This window comes from Rhinoderma darwinii, chromosome 11, assembly GCF_050947455.1.
Source record: "Rhinoderma darwinii isolate aRhiDar2 chromosome 11, aRhiDar2.hap1, whole genome shotgun sequence".
NCBI lineage: Eukaryota > Metazoa > Chordata > Amphibia > Anura > Rhinodermatidae > Rhinoderma > Rhinoderma darwinii.
Genome location: NC_134697.1, coordinates 4,917,040 through 4,937,389, shown reverse-complemented (window position 1 = coordinate 4,937,389; position 20,350 = coordinate 4,917,040). Strand labels below are relative to the sequence as shown.

General features: G+C 47.1%; 1 protein-coding gene across 2 annotated transcripts; it reads right to left on the bottom strand.

Annotated features, from left to right (window-relative positions):
• Positions 1-76: 76 nt before the first annotated feature.
• On the bottom strand, positions 77-20,350 carry ZDHHC6 (zDHHC palmitoyltransferase 6). Of its 2 annotated transcripts, XM_075842773.1 has the most exons (12): positions 20,262-20,350; positions 17,536-17,787; positions 15,653-16,039; positions 13,036-13,127; positions 12,791-12,950; positions 12,069-12,230; positions 8,649-8,702; positions 5,825-5,992; positions 5,256-5,297; positions 3,285-3,430; positions 3,149-3,195; positions 77-2,675 (listed from the first exon to the last, which is right to left on the bottom strand). In XM_075842773.1, the coding sequence occupies exons 3-12, from the start codon at positions 15,917-15,919 to the stop codon at positions 2,575-2,577; spliced, it is 1,239 nt and encodes a 412-aa protein (XP_075698888.1). In that variant the 5' UTR covers positions 15,920-16,039; positions 17,536-17,787; positions 20,262-20,350; the 3' UTR covers positions 77-2,574. The 2 variants fall into 2 exon arrangements, with proteins under 2 accessions (XP_075698888.1, XP_075698887.1); XM_075842772.1 differs by lacking the exon at positions 17,536-17,787 and having other exon boundaries at positions 20,262-20,348.

Here is a 20,350-nt window from a genome sequence, read left to right as displayed (position 1 = left end):
ACGTTCCGCCCGTTATGCAGTGCGTGTCCGGCGGGGCCACAACGGCGTTGACCTTTAAACGGAATGACAGCTCAGATATTTTTCTGTCTTTTATTACCAATCGACATACAGAACATTTATAAAAAGATCACATCTCAGATTAAAAAACAGGCGTCTGGAGCAATGGTTTCCAATTTCTGGCATGCTGGGAGTTGTAGTGCCATAGGATGGAGACTGCGGCTCTAGAAGATAAAAATAACAGGCCGCATCGTCCGATATAACCGGGTGAGACAAAACCGCAGCGGGATACAGGAATTTTTGGCATGAAACAAAAATGCTGGGACGGCCGCGGCGCCGCGCCATTATCCCACTTGGGGTAGAAAGTTACGGAATTATGATCCCCATAACTAGATTCAAGACCCCAAACTCCTCTTCACCCGAGGAACCCACCACATAGACGCCCAGTAGGTTGACGTTGCGTTAACTCCTGAATTGCCAGCCTGGAGGTTTCTGGTTTTCATCCTGTGGAAATAAAGGACGGGAACCCTCCACCTCCTGTCCACAATAAAATAATACAACACGGGGAAGGGAGTGGTCCAGGGATGAGAAGAGTCCAGGGATGAGAAGAGTCCAGGGATGCGGCCTGCCAAGTGAATGGGTGAATTATAGGGGGCTGAGACAACATACAACAGGCAAACATTGCAATGCTGATGGAGAACAGCAAGAACGGTTTGTCAATGTAGCAGAGCCGAGTTTGTCACATGATACAATTGGAGGGGCTATCACAATGACATACCGGTTGCATGTGCCGAGGGTTTACCTGCAGTCCTATGTAACACCACAGATCGTGAGGACAGATAACACATAGAACTGCAGCTAAACCGATCAAACCAAGTCCGTTCTGCAACATCTGACGGACATTTCCCTAGACACCCCCCCCCCCAAGTCATAAAGACTGAGGCTCCAATACCATGATGGATTTCAACAGAGAACAGGAATGTCATCTCCAATTCTGCAAGACGTGGAAAATAAAAATGAGAAAGTCCTGGAAGCAGCCCATAAAGGTAGAAAATACTGGAAAGTCTCGGCGGCGTCCATACTGTCCGCTATATAAACAGGGCAGACGTCGTCACCTACGACCTCCGCTAACCTACGGGACGTTCAGAGCAAAAACAAACACTTGAGGTTCATGATAAAAATAAATGGAGACCAAAGAATGTAGGACCCTCAGGACCGCAGCCCTGGGTTATCGGTAGACACCATAAAAAGATGGCGGCCAGCTCCTCCCGTGTGGTGACGGATACGGAGAAACGCATGAGATGTAGAACAGTCCAGATACCACGAGGTTCCTGCCGGCAGCTTCTTCATACTCGGCCACATTGCCGGTCTCTGAACATTTAAAGGAGACGTCCGTTCTAACGAAAACAAATCATCGTGTAACGAGAGGTCCTGCAACTTTCTAATGTACATTGTTTAAATTCCTCAGCATTTTTAAGTGATCTGCTTGCTGTAAATGAATGGAATTACATTTTGAGGGTCAAAACTCATCCTGCTCACACAGCTAACAATGTATCCAGTTTAGCCAATCCAGAAAAACAGTAGGAGACTCTCCTGTCCTGAAAATTTGCTACAATGTATCAGTGTAATGCAAAGTTCACACAAAAAGTAAATACTGCGATATTTCCGTGTGGCTATTTATCTCAGAGGACTGATACACTGTAACAAACCCTCAGCTGTGTGTGAGAAAGACAAGATCAGGAAGAATTTTCAGCCTCTGGCTCTAGACAACAATGTTCCTATTCACTGACAGCACTCAGACATCTTGAAAATTAAGGAGGAGTTAAAACAAAGTCTATTAGAAAATTGCAGAACTTTTTATACCCAATAATTAATCTCGATTCTCAAACTAGAAACCCGCGTTAAAGAAAGAAAAGCTCCGCCGGGTCCCAAGGAGTAAGTAGGAGGGCGTGCGATCCCACGTAGCAAAGTCATAACACAAGAAATACAGCTAAAGGTGTAAACGACAACCGATCCAATAAGAAACGAGCGACGACAGATCCGGACCCCCCCCACCGACTGATACCCCCAACAGAGAATACTGAAAACATCCTGTCTGAACCACTGCCAGCAGAGATCTTACTTTAGCAGAACATTGAGGGGCATCAGGGTGATCAGCCCTAGTGCAACACTCGTCATCAGTACAGCGGGTGAGGGGCAAATCAGAATACGGACGGCGCAGCCATTTCTGGCATCAGAGCAGAGAAGTTCCCGGCTTGGCCCGAGTTGTAGCTTTGGGAGGTTTAGTGCCCTCCTCGTGTGCAGTAAGGGTCGTCCGCCCAGGCTGCAGGGGGGTGATAATGGTAATTGAGATAAAAGACCCCCGAAAACCCTTCAACATAGGGGGTATGAACCCCAAGACGATGCTATGTGGGTACATTTATAGTCTGAAGACACAGTATGGTCCTGGAAGAGGTAGGTTACATTTATGAATGGGCCTGTAACTGCAGATAGTAATGTCTCGGTAGTTCCCCTTTAAGAGCCGTGGCTACTAGTAATAGCAGGTGGAGAGAGCCAAGTCTGGGGGTCTTGTTTCTGCTATCTCGTCTTCTTCTCATCGTCTGATTGGTCGGAGCCTGTGTCGGACACATATTTCACCACACATCTTCTGGGGAACCAGCCCCTCACTCGAGTTCCATCTGTGAAAAAAAGATAAATGAAGAATGATAAACTGGGAACAAGAATCAAGTTCAATCCGATCATCTCCTCCAGTCACATCCAGAGCTGCATTCTACAAATATGCCAGCTGCCACTTGGAATCTGTCAACACTGGTGATAGAAATACCCGTCAGCTTAGCTAATCTCCTATAGTACAATGCATTGTGGGAGATTTACAGATTTTACCCTGTAGAATACAATAAGGTCCCTGGTGGAAATACTATGTCGACCCCAATGTGTTGCTGCAGAGCTTGTTCGTTGCATACGCTGAACCTGCAGGGGGCAGCAGTGAGATGCGAGGTCTTGCAGCCTCAGCTAGCAGAACTTTAAATGCAGCTCTGGATGTGACTAGAGTATGAGGCATGATGTAATGTATGAACTGAACAATACAAATCCAGGCTCTTCGACATGATATGTGAAGTATAAAATCAGGGCCGGACTCTGAGCCACTTACCTGGAGGGAGGTCGCCTTCATAAATCCTGTCTCCATACATCCAGCGCCTAGAAGACACAGGCCCGACATTTACTATATTCCCTCACATCAGGGACCAGTGTTACGGCGTGGGGTGGAGGGCGGCAGCGCTACTTACTTCAGGCCTCGCGTGGCTAGAATGAGATCTCCTTTCTTGAGCTTCATCCGCGGCTCCTCGGTACACGGCGTGGTGAAGAAGGTTCGGACGCCTTTGGTAACAGGACAGCAGGCGCCGCTGTAGTCCTCCACGGCTCTGTACCTCACCTAGATGTAGGGTTGGGATAGAATATCAGAGAACTCCTCCTGTTATGTTTGGATGAGATAATCTGCAGTGATTAGGTCCTCCGGAGTGATCACTGATTGACCTCCAATGGCCTGCGGACACGGATTTTAATGGATGCTGCAGGTCCTCCAGCACAGAGGGCCGCGCTGCCGGTGCCATGACAAGTAAAGGGAGGTTTCCAATTGTGGGCCCATGTTCTATTGTATAAACATGCATGGGTCATATGGCTAGAATAAGCCAACACTTTATGATGGGTCAGGGTCCAACCTCTGGGACCCCCACCGATCCGGAGAATGAAGGGTCGGCAGTCCTGATTTAGCGCTGTCTCCCCTGCCCGCTGTGCAGGAAAAACTAGCGAGGGGTGCGCAGCGCTAAATCAGAACCGAAGACCCTTCATTCTCAGATCCCACCGATCAAAGGACGTTGAATATCCTGGCGATGTCACTTTATAACATGGGAGTCCCCCCTTAATAAGGAAGTTTAGCCAAAACAATCAATTACAAAGTAACATTAAATTAACCCCTTAATGGCTGCCGATACGCCTTTTCATGGCGGTCATTAAGGGGCTTTATTCTAGCCCGCCGCCTTTTCACGGTGCCCTAATCAACGTCCTGCACGGGTGTCCAGTGCGGGCGGGTACTCGCTGGTCGGATGACAGCCGGGCACCTGCTCCAACGGTAGCAATCGAAGTTTAGTTAGATCGCGACCGTTTAACCCCATAAATGCCGCGTCATTAGCAACTGCTGCATTTGAGTCGTTTAGAGGTAGAAAGCTCCCTCTGTCACCCAACGGCAGCCCACAAATGCAGTTGCGGGCATCCGATGCGGTGCCATGGCAACGAGGGCCTAAAAAAACGTGCAATAAAAAAAAAAAAATTGACATTGTATCCCCGCAATCATAACGACCCAAAAAATAAAGTTAGCATATTATTTAAACCGTAAGAAAGACGTCAAAATTGTTTGTTTTTTTTTCCATTCACCCCCCAAAAAATAAAAAGGTTAATCAATAAGTCCCATGTACCCCAAAACAGTAGCAATAAAGTCCCGCAAAGAACAAGCCCTCATATAGCGACATTTTAAGTTAAAAAAAAAAAAAGTTATGGCTCTTGGAAAGCGGCAATGCAAAATAAAGTTATTTTGGTTCAAAAGTGTTTTTTATTCTGCAAAAGTCGTAAAACCTAAAAAAGCCGTATGTTTGGTATCGCCGTAATCGTACCGACCCGTAGAATAAAGGCAGCGTGTGATTTACACCGCGCGGATACAGCGTAAATGTAAAATGTATAGAACAATGGCTAAACTGCAGGGGGGGGGGCGGTTTATATCCCTCCAACAAAAAATAAATAATTCTATATGCCCCAACACGGTGTCATTGAAAGATACAAAAAAAAAAAAACCCCTCGTACAGCCGTGGCCACGTGACAATAATAATATAAAAAAAGTTATAGCTCTTCGAATGTGACGATGTAAAAGTTACAGCAAAAAAATTTGCTTGGTCATTGGGGCCCAGAATGCGTAAGCGGGGAGGGGGGAGGGGTTAAAACGAAAGGTCTTAAAGGCAAAGTACATAAATTCCCTGTGATATAAGGACTCATCCACCAGGGGATAAACGTGAGACACTTCAGGGTGGTGCGGCTGCCTCGGCTCAGCGCGCTACCTGTATCTCCCCCTCCCCTATACAGGCAGATTATTACTTTTAGATGACTGGATTAGAGCTGGCCACATCTGAACACCACAAATACAGACCGGAATATTAGACCCAGAAGCCGGGGAGACCATTCGGCCTCTCTAGAAACCTCAGTATACTCACGCTGCGCACGCGCTTGTCTGCTTTCTGCTTCAGTTGCTCCACCTGACAAAACAATATGAACGGAAAGTTATTTCAGTAAGTCAGACACCTGCCCTGTATAAGACGATACATGATAGACGTGCTGTCTGCAGCCGCCACTAGGGGGAGTTTACTGAAACCAGATTATCAAGTTCAATGGGAGCTGTATAAATGAGCTCCCCCTAGTGGTTATGGCAGGAATACAGAAATTTATAGTGTAACTATGGCTGTGTGAAGGGAAGACTTGGAGCGCTGTGTCAGAAAAACAAAGATGAAACCCCTGTAAATATAGATCACGAAATCAGCAGAGAAGTCCTCAAAGCCCAAAATGCGTCCTTAGAGTCAGTCTACGCACCGACGCCAGTCCTAGGTTACGTTAGTGCATTGATACGGTTGTTGCTGAGGATTATGGCGCCTTCTATGACTGTAGAGGGACAGCCGTCATGGCCGCCGGGTCACTCTCCAGCTGCAGAGCGTTATTTACCCCCAGTTTATACTGTGTGATATTACACATCCAGCGAGTTCTCATTCGCGCAGTCGCCAGCTCTTACCGTCAGCGTGTACCTGTGGCATCCGTCCCGTACTTGCCACTCTGTTCCGTTCCCCTCAGGTGAACCTGACCCGGTGAACACCTGTCGGAAGTTCCTCCACCTGCTGCCCAGGTCATAGGGGAAAATGAAGGCTTCACCTGTCTGGTAATACTGGATCCGGTCCTTAGCCTGGAGGAAGAGCGGAGGTAACGCAGTCAGGACAGACGGGGGGGGGGGGGGGATTATCAGGACAGCTAATAACAGATTGATCACGATCCTCCTGCGATCACGGGTGACACATTCGTGGAAAAAAAAAAAGGGCCGAACTATAAACTGGGCAAATCTCCTAAAGACGACCCCCTCCCCCCCATTGGACATTTGTGGTGGTATTATTTGGGCACTATCTAGTCCCGTGTGGGTTCCTCCCCTCCTTACAGCGATGACCGTCTCACTGAAGGTCTAGGAGAGCAATCACCTGCTCCAACCGGTACTCAATACAGTTAAAGTCCTTTAATCTGGCATGAATGGCACCCGATATTCTGGATTATGAAACAGAACACACAGGCAGCAAATTATAGGATTATTGGACAGCAATAAATAAACCTACAGAATCTGACAGAACGACAAACATAACCCCACAAGTCGTGAGGCACGAGTCTGATCAGAGGGGATTTCTCTTACAGTCCCGCAATCCTTCCCGTATTCCAGATTCTCTCAGTTCTGTCAGAAACAAGACTACAATTTCCGGATTAACAAGTGCCAGATTAATGGAATTTTACTGTATAAACATTTGTTATATTTATGTTTTATAATCCAGAATTCCTGGAACAATCAGGTCACATTAATGCCGGAGCGAACGTTGTAACAGACCCCGAGCAAGTAACTGAGGAATGTATTCACAGACTATCGTGGCGGAGTCAGGTGGCAATCTAATATGTATATGGGGGGGGGGGGGCTCCTGACTCTCCCTTGATGGCAGATATTGGGGGAAATAGGGTGTGACATGTTGGATTTCACCACGCCTGATCCTTGTTCATGCAGGAGATAAGTCACTGCCGGAGGGTCTGGAGGGGCCGGCACCAACTTATTCCCCTTTCCCTATTGAAAAAACATGGAGGTGGGGGGGGGGGGGGGGTAGTTTGGAGGAATAGCGGTGGACTGGAAAGCTCAGCTGCCTTAAGGGGTTGTCCTGTTTTGGCAAAGTAATGTTATTTTTTTGTATAATTTAAAGTAATACAATTTTTAAATATATTTTCTGTATTTATTTCTCACACTAAGATCTCTGCTTGTTGTTATTCAGTAGGAACGTTAACTGTTAACTTCCAGTGAATCAAATTCTGTCCATGGTCATGTGGACACACAGGTGCACATCTCGTTACAGGGTCATGTGGACACACAGGTGCACATCTCGTTACAGGGTCATGTGGACACAAAGGTGCACGGCTCGTTACAGGGTCATGTGATGGACACAGGTGCTGGGACCGATGTAGTTACAGTATAGGTCTGCTAACAAACCGTGCACCTGTGTCCATCACATGACCCTGTAACGAGCCGTGCACCTGTGTGTCCATCACATGACCCTGTAACGAGCCGTGCACCTGTGTGTCCATCACATGACCCTGTAACGAGCCGTGCACCTGTGTGTCCATCACATGACCCTGTAACGAGCCGTGCACCTGTGTGTCCATCACATGACCCTGTAACGAGCCGTGCACCTGTGTGTCCATCACATGACCCTGTAACGAGCCGTGCACCTGTGTGTCCATCACATGACCCTGTAACGAGCCGTGCACCTGTGTGTCCATCACATGAACCTGTAACGAGCCGTGCACCTGTGTGTCCATCACATGACCCTCTAACGAGCCGTGCACCTGTGTGTCCATCACATGATCATGGACAGAATTTTATTGACTTGAAGTAAACTGTGAATGTTGCAACTGAATACCAACAAGCAGAGATCTGGAAAACCATGAGGAATTAAAGGGGTTATCCCACCACATCAACTATCCACAGGACAGATGTTTTTAAATCGCCAGGGGTCCCAACAGAGACCCCCACAGATCAAGAGAAAGGAGGGTCCCGAGTCCCCTGAACGAACGGAGCGCCGCTTGCGCACATGTGCGCTGCCCCTTTATTAATTCTGAAATACAGTACACGGCTATATCCGGCAAAGAATGAAGGGCGCGGCAGTGCACATGCGCGACCGCCGCTCCATTCGTTCAGGACACTCGGGAACCCGGCGATCAAACACTTACCAACCTTTCCTGTGGATAGGTGATAAGTTGCCGTGGTGGGAAAACCTCCTTTAATACAGAAAGTATATTGGAAAATTTAATAACTTGATTCTACAAAAAAAATATCATTCATTTGCCGAAACCAGACAACTCCATGGCCATCATTAGGCAGCGGTTACGACCCCCCCTCATGCTTTACACTGCAGCTCAGCTTTTGTATATAAAACACAAGCTCAGCAGTAAGTCAGTGCAGGGAGAGCGGATTATACAAGCAACTAAACCCCAGCGAGGAGAAGTAGATTATAAGGAAGCTGCTGCACATAGACAGGGGGGGGGGGCACACGTGGCATTATTGGGGCACCCTCACCCGCTGGATGAATTGGTGCTTTAGTTATAACCTGCGGACAACATGCCCTCGTGCAGGAAACAAAAACCGTGCAAAACTGAAACCATTCAGCGGGCCGCTGCTTCCAGCATTAATCAGTTTGGCCTTTGTTCTCTACGCCCTCCTCAATACGGTTACCCAAAAACTGTGACAATGGCCCCGATGTGTGACCCATTGTTGAGGAGCGGGCGGCGTGTTAACGTGACGGCACCGGCGGGGGACGTACCTTCTCTTCTATCCACGATTCAATGGAGGTTTTATTCCTCAGGATCACTTTCATCTTAAAACACATAAGAGATAATGCATCAGAATGACGGGCGAGCGTCAGGATTACATTACAATGAACGTTTTGATCGGGCGTCAATCAGCAGCCCCGGCACAAGGCGAGCGCGCTGCCTCCGGGTGGGTGCGCGGCTTTGTGAGGGACGCGCGTGATCTCAGCGTGGGCTCCTCTCTTTTGTATATCATTTAACTGGCTGAGTGAAATCAATTACTCTGTAATAAAGGCATCAAGAGCCGAGCACAATACAAGGTCCTCATATCATCAGGACCCCGGCGGCTCCCGCAGTCCCTGCCGGCTCCGGCGGCCTCGCTGTAACGACATCTGATGGGACAGACTGACTATTGTGCCGACGGTTTTAACAACAGACGAGGAGAGAAGAAAAGGCGAATTTATCAGACGTGCGGGACGAGGTGACGTATCGGAGGCAGCAACGTGCAAAGAAAGGAAAAACCATAAATAATGTCACAATTTAAAGGGGTTTTCATTGCGGTCAATAAAGTTTAACCCTCATATAACAAGTTCTGCAGCTTTCTAATAGACGCTGTTCAATTCATTGTCAAAATATCTGCTCATCTGAAAACCTGTCCAGACCTAATACGTTTCACAGCTGAGGATTTGTTACAATGTATCCAGTCTAGGCAATCCTCTGAGTTAGGTTTCGTTCGAACGGGACCCTGACTGACAAATGGAAACCAAAAGGTTATCCTCACCATGGATTTCAATGGCGATGGATCCGGTACCAATGGTTTCCGTTTGTCTCAGTTGTGCAAGGGTTCCGTCGGAATCAATAGCGTTGTCGACATCAGAACGGGACCCTGGCGCAGATGTGAACGAAGCCTTAAAGGGTTATTCCGTAAATGTAATATTTATAAAGAGTCTACACTGATCGGCCGCTTTATTAGAGACCCCGGCCCTTTCACGATTGGAGCTTCCCTGTATGGAAATTAGACCGGTGACCCCGGACGCAGCGTAAAATGAAGGGATCCAGTATTCCGGGGATCAGCTTCAGTGTGAATCCACATTAGAATGGGAAAGTCCAGCGATCTGAGTGACTTGGGACGATGCCTGGTAATCAGGGCTGGACAGGCCGGGGCCAGGATATAACCTCGTGTAAGGGTGTCGAGAGTAGACGGAGAATCGTGTGATCCAGCGAAAGGAGATCCTGTGGACGTCAACAACTTCTTGATGAAAGTGGTCGGGGGAGGATGTGAAGAAACGTTCTGATGAACAGGCGGCGCCCAGATAAGCGAACTGCAGCCGATTACGATGCTAGCGCTCCAACTAACGTGTCCGAACCCACAACTCGTCGCTCCTTAGCGCTGGGAAATATAACAGCAGACGACCAGTTCCTGCGCCATTACGGTCTAAGGGAAACAGAGGCGAGACTCCAGTGGGCAAAAGAGTGAAAATTGTATCACTGAGCAGCGGCACCGCACTGATGTGAGGGTCAGAATATGGCACGGACAGCATGAATCGATGGAGGTGGAGTGATGGTGGGGGTGGGAGTGATGATGGTGGGGAAGGGGGGGTGGAGGTGGAGTGATGATGGTGTGGTGGGTGGAGGTGGAGTGATGGTGGGGGTGGGAGTGGAGTGATGATGGTGTGGTGGGTGGAGGTGGAGTGATGGTGGGGAAGGTGGAGTGATGGTGGAGTGATGGGCAGGGGTGGAGGTGGAGTGATGGTGGGGGGTGTTTTCTCTGCACACCCCGGCTCCTCTGATACCTGTGGTTGGACGTCATCAGTAGGGTTTACCTAAGCACTGCGGCTGACCAAGTTCATCCCTTCATGGCGGCGTTTTACCCCGTGGCTGCAGGACACTGTGAGAAGCGATCCTGTCCGCATGCGCCAATATTCCTGCAGAACTACAACGCCTCTAGATGAGTCTATGCCACGATAAATTGCTGCGGGTCTAGAGGAGGTCCAACGCACTACTACTTGGGGGTCTCTAATATCCTGTCCATTGATTATATTCAGCAGATCTGTACAGATAAGGTCATCACACACTGTCACGTAGGGGCTCACAATCTAATTTCCTATTTTACAGACAATTTACCTATCAGTATGGTTTTTTTTTAGAGTGGGGGGGGGGGGTTAACCCACAAACTCAGAGAGAACATACAAACTCCACACAGATGTGGTGGTCCTTGCTCAGTTTTGAATCCAAGACCCCAGTGCTGCAAGAACATAGTGCCGACCACCGAGCCACCACATGGGTCTGATAGATGTTTCCTGAACGCTTGTCCTGCATTAGAAAGCTGCCGGATCCGGGCAGGAAATGAATGGAGAGGTGGCCGCGCACGTTATAGGCTCATACGGCCCCAGAGCTGTCCCGGGGATGCGCCATAAATGTCCGAGATTGGAATAACCCTTTATATAAACCAGCAGCATCAATCTCTCTCCTGTCCTGATAGTTTGCTACAGTGTATCAGTGCATGTTAAAAGGTATCAGTCTGAAGTCCAGGCTGTTTACTTCACAGCGTATAGTCCAGACCACCGGGTTCTCAGCCTCTGAATGTAAACAAGAATGTTCCAATTCATTGGCAGCAAGCAGAGATCTAGAAAATGTTGAGGTAATGAAACAATGTATAATAAAAAGTTGCAAAACGGTTTTGCAATGATTAACTTTTTTTATTTAGATTACATTTTACGGATTGCTGTCAATGAATTAAATTCTTGTTCACACCCGGAGGCGGAAATCCAGTCTTGTCCTAGTTCTGCCCAGACAGCTCTGATATTTAATGAGACCGGAATCCAGATCTATGATCGAGAGACCGCATTACAGAGCTGATTAGATTTTATTTACATTAAAAAAAACAAAAAACTGGACAATCCCTTTAAGGGCCGGGGCACATTGTCAATGTCCATTAATAACGAGGTTACAGGTGAAAACACATTGTCACTACTGCTCAGGTCACCCATCCAATAACTAAGGCTACATTCACATGAACGCAGCCCACCTCCGACGTGAAAAACTGCTGTTAGTCACGTCGTAGAAGGACCCGAGCGGCCCGCGTTGTCACGGATCCCCCACAGAAATGTCCTATATTTCCACGAATCCTTCACATGCTCCGTTGAAACAACGTTCCGGCCCCTTTGAAATACATGGGTCCGGGTGAGGGACGTGGTTTTAGCGGCCGCCACACGGACAAGATTCACGTTCGTGTGAATGAGCCTTAAGGCTGTGTTCACATTTGCATTTGAGGCTTCTTCCCGTCAAAACGATGGAAACCAGAAAATAATCCATTATAAGCAAATCGGTTCCTCCAGACGTCTCTGGAATCTGACACACGATGCAGATGTGAACAGAACCCAAGAGTAACAAATAAATCTCCAAAATAAAGAGCAGAGCGACCTGCAACGCACCTGAATACAGAAGAGCATCCCCACGGCAATGGTCGTCCCGAGGGCCAAGCCTAAGGCAAAGAGGGTGACTGCAAAGGCAGAAATACCAAAGGGGATGATGGGAGGCGGCTCGCGCCGCACCAGGCTCATGTCGATCTTTACAGAATTCCACCCAAAAGAGATCTAAAGAAACGGAAAGGATCAAACAATTGGTGATAGAATTTTCCCTCAATCTGAAATTCCAAAAAATGGGGACACAGTTAAAGGGGTTCTCCAGGTCTTTAAACTTAATGGCCTATCCTCAGGAAAGGCTATCATGTTTGATCAGTGAGGAACGGATATATGGGATCGATCAAAATGTAGGGGCCGCAGTGGTCCCCTTCATGGTTTACATAGTGTCCATACGAGCGTCTGTGCCTGGTACTGCAGCACATCCAACTCACCTCAATCCGATTGGATAGGCCATCAGTGTTATAGACCCGAAGAACCTCTTAAAGGGCCATACACTGCAGAAAACCTGAAGAATTTTCCCAGTGGAAAATTGGTGCAAATATCTACATGCATTACTGCACCTGTATTTTTTTCACAAGTGTCAAACTCTATATTGACTGATATTTTGGCTCCCGCTCAGCTTCTCTGGTAGCAGCAACATTTAATATTTATCAGTCAGAACTAAAAATCGTAGTTTTATTTCCTGGCGTTTATAAAGGTGAGAACCTGTAGAGGATGAAGGACAGACTGACCCGGTTGTACAGCTGGGTGTACATGGTCATGGTGAAGATGTAGGAGGCATGGATGCAGCCGAGAGGCGCCAGCAGTAAGAACAGCGTGAAGGCGGAGTGGTTGTGGTGGCCGCAGCAGTTATTGATCCACGGACAGTGGTGATCCATCTTCATCACACATCTGAGGCACAAGAACATCAACAATTTACTTGTAGCGGGTGCAGGTCACGTGTCCCGGCTCACGCGGCGCTCCCCCCTCCTCATACCTGTTACACTTGCGGCAGTGATGGGAGCGCGGCGCTTTGTAGCCCTCGCACACCTTGCAATACTGAAGAAACCTGCAGTCCTGGGCGATCTCCTTCAGAAACATTAAACACAGATGTTAAACTTCTCAGGAAAGAGAAAGAAAAAAACCGTCAACGGCTGAAACAAAACCTTAATATATTGAAGCCGAGGTCCAGGTGTGGACTTTACCTTTAATGCCGTTTCTCCAATATGATCAATGACTTCAGTTTAGCGGCACGGTCTATTGGAGTCTAGGGTAGTCTGAAATCTTGCTTCTGTGTCATCAGGGCTCAAGGCTGCTGCTCTGTCTCGCCCTCATGCTTTACACTGAAACTTTGCACCATTAGGGCATAGTCACGATCAGTAATTCAAGCTTAGCTACACTGCCTGTTGAAGTTTGTGGTAGTCGTAAAATCTCCTGTCTCCTCAAAAGGTATAGACCGCTGCCCTGTCCCCCCTGCTTTACACTGCAGCACTGCTTGTTCAGATAGGCTGCGGTGTATAAAGACAAGCTCAGTAGGAAGTTGGTGAATAGAGAAAGGATTTCTATTACATTAAAGGACAGAATGATAAACTACAAATAACCGATTCCCTAGTGAGAAAAAGATGATCAACTATTGGACATAGACCGAGAGGGAGGAGCCTCAATAAGGGGGAGTGGTAGAGTTGACTTAAAGGGGTTGCCCAGGATTGGAAAAATATGGCTGCTTTCTTCCGGAAAGAGCGCCACACCTGTCTATGGGTTGGGCATGGTATTACAGCTCATCTTCATTCACTTCAATGGTGCTGGGCCGAGATACCATCAATAGAAGGAATGCCTGCAGGCAAACAGAACCCTTTTTCCTGACCACCCAATAGTAATAAAGAATAAGTTTACATTTTTATTAAGCTACGTGTAGCAAAAGACAGACCACATATATATCAGTTTAAAACTATCACTGCCTAAAGCCAAAGTAGAGGTAATTCGCTGAAGGAATCAGAGCCCCCCCGACATGTTTCGCTAACTCGTAGCGTCCTCAGGGGTACACGGGGCTAATAAATCATTAGCCCCGTGTACCCCTGAGGACGCTACGAGTTAGCGAAACATGTCGGGGGGGCTCTATATGTTTTAATCTCCTGCCTTAGCCGAATTTATCCCTCCATAAGCCACATGGTATTCACTGGCTGTAACTGACTCCTTGTGTGTCGGCCAGCACTTACTTCTGGGTGTTTCAATACTTTGCTGATTCCTTCAGCGAATTACCTCTACTTTGGCTTTAGGCAGTGATAGTTTTAAACTGATATATATGTGGTCTGTCTTTTGCTACACGTAGCTTAATAAAAATGTAAACTTATTCTTTATTACTATTGGGTGGTCAGGAAAAAGGGTTCTGTTTGCCTGCAGGCATTCCTTCTATTGACCATATTTATTGTACCTGCTGACTACCCTGGGTCACAAATGTTTTCGGGCCGAGATACCAGACACAATCCATGGATAGGTGTGGAGCTGTTCCGTGGAAGAAAGCCGCCATTGAACACTTCAGGTAAAACTGATGCAATGGGGCAGATTTACTATTGGTGCTGCAGCATAATTCTGGCCTAATGCCAGTTGCACACGACCGATGTTGTTAACGGCATCCGAGTGGCACCCAATCGTTTTCACGGACCCATTCACTTTAGCGGGTAAATCGGGTCCGTGAAAACTGACCCGATTCAACGATCCGTGGAAAGATAGAACATGTCCTATCCTTCCACGGATCACTGACGGGACCTGGCCGGCGCACCCGGTCGTGCGCATGAGGCATAAGTTGGCTCAAATAATTTTAGACATTTATCGATGAAATGCGCCAAAAAGAACAGATGTTTGAGACTCGTATGACAAGTTGGCGCGGCATAGTGGAAAACTGCGTGGTTTAAGATGCACCAAAATTTTGGCACAAAAATAGTGGTTTCGAGTAAGCCAACCAAGAGGCGGTACAAAGGTGCGACAAATTCATCATCCAGCATCAGGCCCTGTGATAAACCTGTGTATCATCGTATACGCCCCGTGTAAACCTACTCTAACAAGCTGGAAGTTGAGCTTCGGCTTTGATCCCTTAAGTCTGTAATGTGGTTATAAATATAATTGTGCGCAGAGAGTAACGGTCATTACATAGAAACGTATCACTAACTCCAGGGCGATGCACAGCGGCGCGAGCACGCAAAGCCAGGGAGGACGCACTTTATAACGGGTTATATTATAATGACGACCCCGAACATAAAACCTATTAGGACATATGGACATTATAGACGGGGGCTCAGGATCCTCTCTATGAACCAGACAGAAGCGCTGTAGACCGTGGCTCTTGCTCTGCCCACGTGGTCCGTCCATGTATTACACGTAGGGTTGGCCAAAGCTTCCCCGACTATAATAGCTGATCACCGGGGGTTTCTAAAGTTGTACCCGCTGCCGGCGTCAGTGTACAAGGCCGGCGTCAGTGTACAAGGCCGGCGTCAGTGTACAAGGCCGGCGTCAGTGTACAAGGCCGGCGTCAGTGCCGACAATCGGAGCAAGGAAAAGAACCGCAGATGATAGAGAGGCCTTCGTGTAGGGCACAGTGACAGATAAATCTTTCTTACCGGTTTCCATCCCAGAGGAACAAACCCGGGGCCGATAAACATTGCATTGAAGTAATTGTAAAGAATCATAACAGTCCAGTTAATAAGCGTGAGAAAATTAAGACTGCCCCCCGGGGAATCAAGGGGCCAATACCAGAGGATAGAGTCCAGGACTGCAACAATGGAGCAGATTATAATGACCCCAAGGGCGATGACCGGCCCCCAGTGACACAGTCTCCTCAGCTCCCTCAAGTTCTCAAAACTGATAAACCAGTCCAGTTTAGCCATGATGTCCCGAGGTAGAGACTTCTATTCCGAGAAATGTCGCCTGCTCCCTGCCGTCCTCAAATCATCATCATCATCATCATGACGCTGCGCTCCCCATACCCTCAGGAGCAAACATCCCACCTACAGGACAAACAATAAGAAAAGGTTGGAGTTTCTCTGGTCAGACGTACAAAAGATCATAAAGAATCTGTTACCCGCTAATCAACTTTTTATAACTTATATATAGAATTTAAATAGAACGTTAAGTCACTGTGTACATACATTACTGATCCTGAGTTACATCCTGTATTATACTCCAGAGCTGCACTCACTATTCTGCTGGTGAAGTCACTGTGTATATACATTACTTATCCTGTACTGATCCTGAGTTACATCCTGTATTATACTCCAGAGCTGCACTCACTATTCTGCTGGTGGAGTCACTGTGTACATACATTACATTACTTATCCTGTACTGATCCTGAGTTATATCCTGTATTATACTCCAGAGCTGCACTCACTATTCTGCTGGTGGAGTCACTGTGTACATACATTACATTACTTATCCTGTACTGATCCTGAGTTACATCCTGTATTATACTCCAGAGCTGCACTCACTATTCTGCTGGTGGAGTCACTGTGGACATACATTACATATCCTGTACTGATCCTGAGTTACATCCTGTATTATACTCCAGAGCTGCACTCACTATTCTACTGGTGGAGTCACTGTGTACATACATTACATTACTTATCCTGTACTGATCCTGAGTTACATCCTGTATTATACTCCAGAGCTGCACTCACTATTCTACTGGTGGAGTCACTGTGTACATACATTACATTACTTATTCTGTACTGATCCTGAGTTACATCCTGTATTATACTCCAGAGCTGCACTCACTATTCTGCTGGTGGAGTCACTGTGTACATACATTACATTACTTATCCTGTACTGATCCTGAGTTACATCCTGTATTATACTCCAGAGCTGCACTCACTATTCTACTGGTGGAGTCACTGTGTACATACATTACATTACTTATTCTGTACTGATCCTGAGTTACATCCTGTATTATACTCCAGAGCTGCACTCACTATTCTGCTGGTGGAGTCACTGTGTACATACATTACATTACTTATCCTGTACTGATCCTGAGTTACATCCTGTATTATACTCCAGAGCTGCACTCACTATTCTGCTGGTGGAGTCACTGTGTACATACATTACTTATCCTGTACTGATCCTGAGTTACATCCTGTATTATACTCCAGAGCTGCACTCACTATTCTGCTGGTGGAGTCACTGTGTACATACATTACTGCTCCTGAGTTACATCCTGTATTATACTCCAGAGCTGCACTCACTATTCTGGTAACTCAGGATCAGTACAGGATAAGTAATGTAATGTATGCACACAGCGACTCGGCTGTTTATGTGGATGAATTATATATGTTGATGGTATAAGGGTGTCTGCCGCATCCAGATCTGGAGTGTGTGAAGAGGTGGCTCTAGAAAAATAATAGGTGTGTAACACTACCAGATACATATTAACATTGCACACATGCCATTATCTGTATACAGTGTGTTTATATATACACATACAATCACAGTAATATGATATAAGGTTATGTACCTCAATGATGTCACCAGATAATGGAGTCTTCCAGGAAAAGTTGACAGTAGCAGAACCCCCTCCCCCACATACACAACACAGTAAAGAATCCGCTTTGTCTTTTGAGACGACCAACATTTCATATTTTCTAGTAAACACAGAGAAAATCCTCGTCCTGGAGTCGTCCTCTCATCAAGTCATAGAACATGCTGGGCGACCAATATGGACATCATCAAAGCACTCACAAGGTTGTCACTCAGCTTTCCTGGACTCCTGAAGGGAGGGTTGTAGTTATACAGTGATACATCCCCCTACTAACATATCGCAGCTTAAAGTGAAACACTTTTTAATTAGACACTGGCCCCAGAGATCAGTCGTGATCATCGGGGGAACTTTCGTTTGGTCTTTTGCACATATATTACTTGAAGTGGGAGCCGCTGTGACCAGGTGTCGCTCTGCATGACTTACACATTGGGGGGGGGGGGTCTTAAACGAGGGACACTCCAAAATTATGTGGCCTATTAGAACATACGGAAAGGGCTTTATCATGCGAAGCCAACCTCCCCTTTCAGGGTGCCCATACACGCAGCATCCGCGTGACCCGAGAACCGAGCGACAAAACCGCATGTAGCTTTATTACAAATTGCTTTTTTGACATGTGACTCATACAGGTGAAGATCATCGAAACCATGTGATTCACCTGTACAAGCCACGCAGCCAAAAACCAAAAACCGCTAAACCACGGCAATTTGTGGGTGCGCGGCCCATGACCACTGAACGGCTGCTGAGTGCACAGGCGCCCGTATTCTTCCAAACACCAATTGTTCGCCATGTGTGATCGGGGTTTATAGTGATAATAATGAATGATTAAATTAAAGTGCAGCTAAACGTTCAAACTTCTCACATGTCCTAGTGACACGTCAGAAGTTTGGATTGGTGGGGTCCGAGCACTGAGACCCCCACCAATCACTAGAACGAAGCAGCTGAAGGTCTCATGCGAGCGCTCAGCCGCTTTGTGTCTGTTCGGCTTTTTCCGGAAATAAATGTATCGTGTACGGATTCAATAGAAAGTCTATGAGCTCGTCCTCCGATACATTTATTTACGGAAAAAGCCGAACAGACACGAAGCGGCTGAGCGCTCACACGAGACCTGCAGCTGCTTCGTTCTAGTGATTGGTGGGGGTCTCCGTGCTCGGACCCCACCAATCCAACCTTCTGACGTGTCACTATGAGATTAGATTATAAGTTTGTCGAACGTTTAGCTACACTTTAATGTTTTATTTTCAGCAGAATTTCGTTCTATCAAATGCAGCCGCCCCGGATTTCAACGCAGTAAATTAAACCAGATTGATCTGTAATGACAGTAATTACACAGGAGCAGAGACGTGGCCGACAAGTCACAACTACAAGCAGAAGAAAAATAAATCACACCCACGCATCAGAAGGTAATGATCAGGACACGACAGGAGGAGCAACACGAGCACCAGGAAAAACTACTCCATAACTGCCCGGTGCACGGATATACACAATCAGCCCCCACAGACATCGACCACGAACCATCATCAACTGTCCACAATACCGACCGGCCCACAGTAATAACCGCGCCAAACCTGTGGGAAATGCAGCATCATCATTGTATAACGATATCGTCTCATCTTGACATCCCGCCCATGTGCTCTAATAGAGTGCATGGATATCATAGAGGGGGGTCCTCTATAAGAGCAGCTCCCATTCAGGACTCGAGACATCCGTGTAATACCACATCTCCCCAGAAGTGGCCGCTGCAGGGAAATGACAGATGTTTAGAGGGCCTGGACTGATAGATCAACTGATCGGCGCACAGCTCCATTCTGGATGAGTCAACATCTTTAAAGGGATATTCCCACCATAGACATTGATGTCATTACCACAGGATATGCCATAAATGTCTGCTAGATGTGGGTCCCAAAACTATGGAGTCCCGAGGATGGGAGTCCCCCTGTCTGCTGCAATCAGGCAGTGTCTGTGTGGAGAGGGGGCTGGTCTGACGTAATGTGATTGGCTGTTTTCTTAACTCCCATTAAAGTGAACATGAGTCGATTAACGGCGCAGCTTTCCGTGCTACGAGGTTTCCGAAGGCCCAGCCATATCTACAGTCCCCACAACCCCCTCACCAGACCAGGAACCCCCATCAGTTATTTATGGCTCGGATATGCCATAAATATCGAAGACGGAATTACTCGTTCAAGCAAATCGTTTAATATCTCCACTTGCTGCCAGTGAATGAAAACATTCATTGACGGTAATATTCCTCACAGCTGTTGGACTTGTTACAATGTATCAGTGCAGGTAAAAGCCCAGATTTTAGGACAAGGGAGAGATTTGCGTTGAAGATTTTCACTCAGAGAATTCACTGATACACTGTCACAAACCCTCTGCTGTGACGTTTCAGCTCCGTGGTTCGCTCTATATCTAGGGAGGATGGATGATAATAAATATGGCTGATACTACAGCGTCCAGCTCAGTTATAAGGGGGGCCGAGGGGAGAGTTACCGCTCTGGAGTCCAGGAAAGCTGGGTGACTTGTAACTATGAGACATGACAGGATGATGCGAGCAGTCATAGTTACAGGGAGCCTTCTCTACCTGGACTGACGGTCACATGGTCCCGGCTCTTACATAGGAGGTCGTTATATAAAGGACAGTCGTTACTGCAATACACCATTATCCCACAATAACCCCCATTCATTACGATAATCCCCCTCCATACCTCATTACACCCCATGAACGACAACTCTCATCCTCCTCACAGGTCCTTGAGCGGGTTAGAGATACTTCCGGGTTGTGTCACCTCTAATG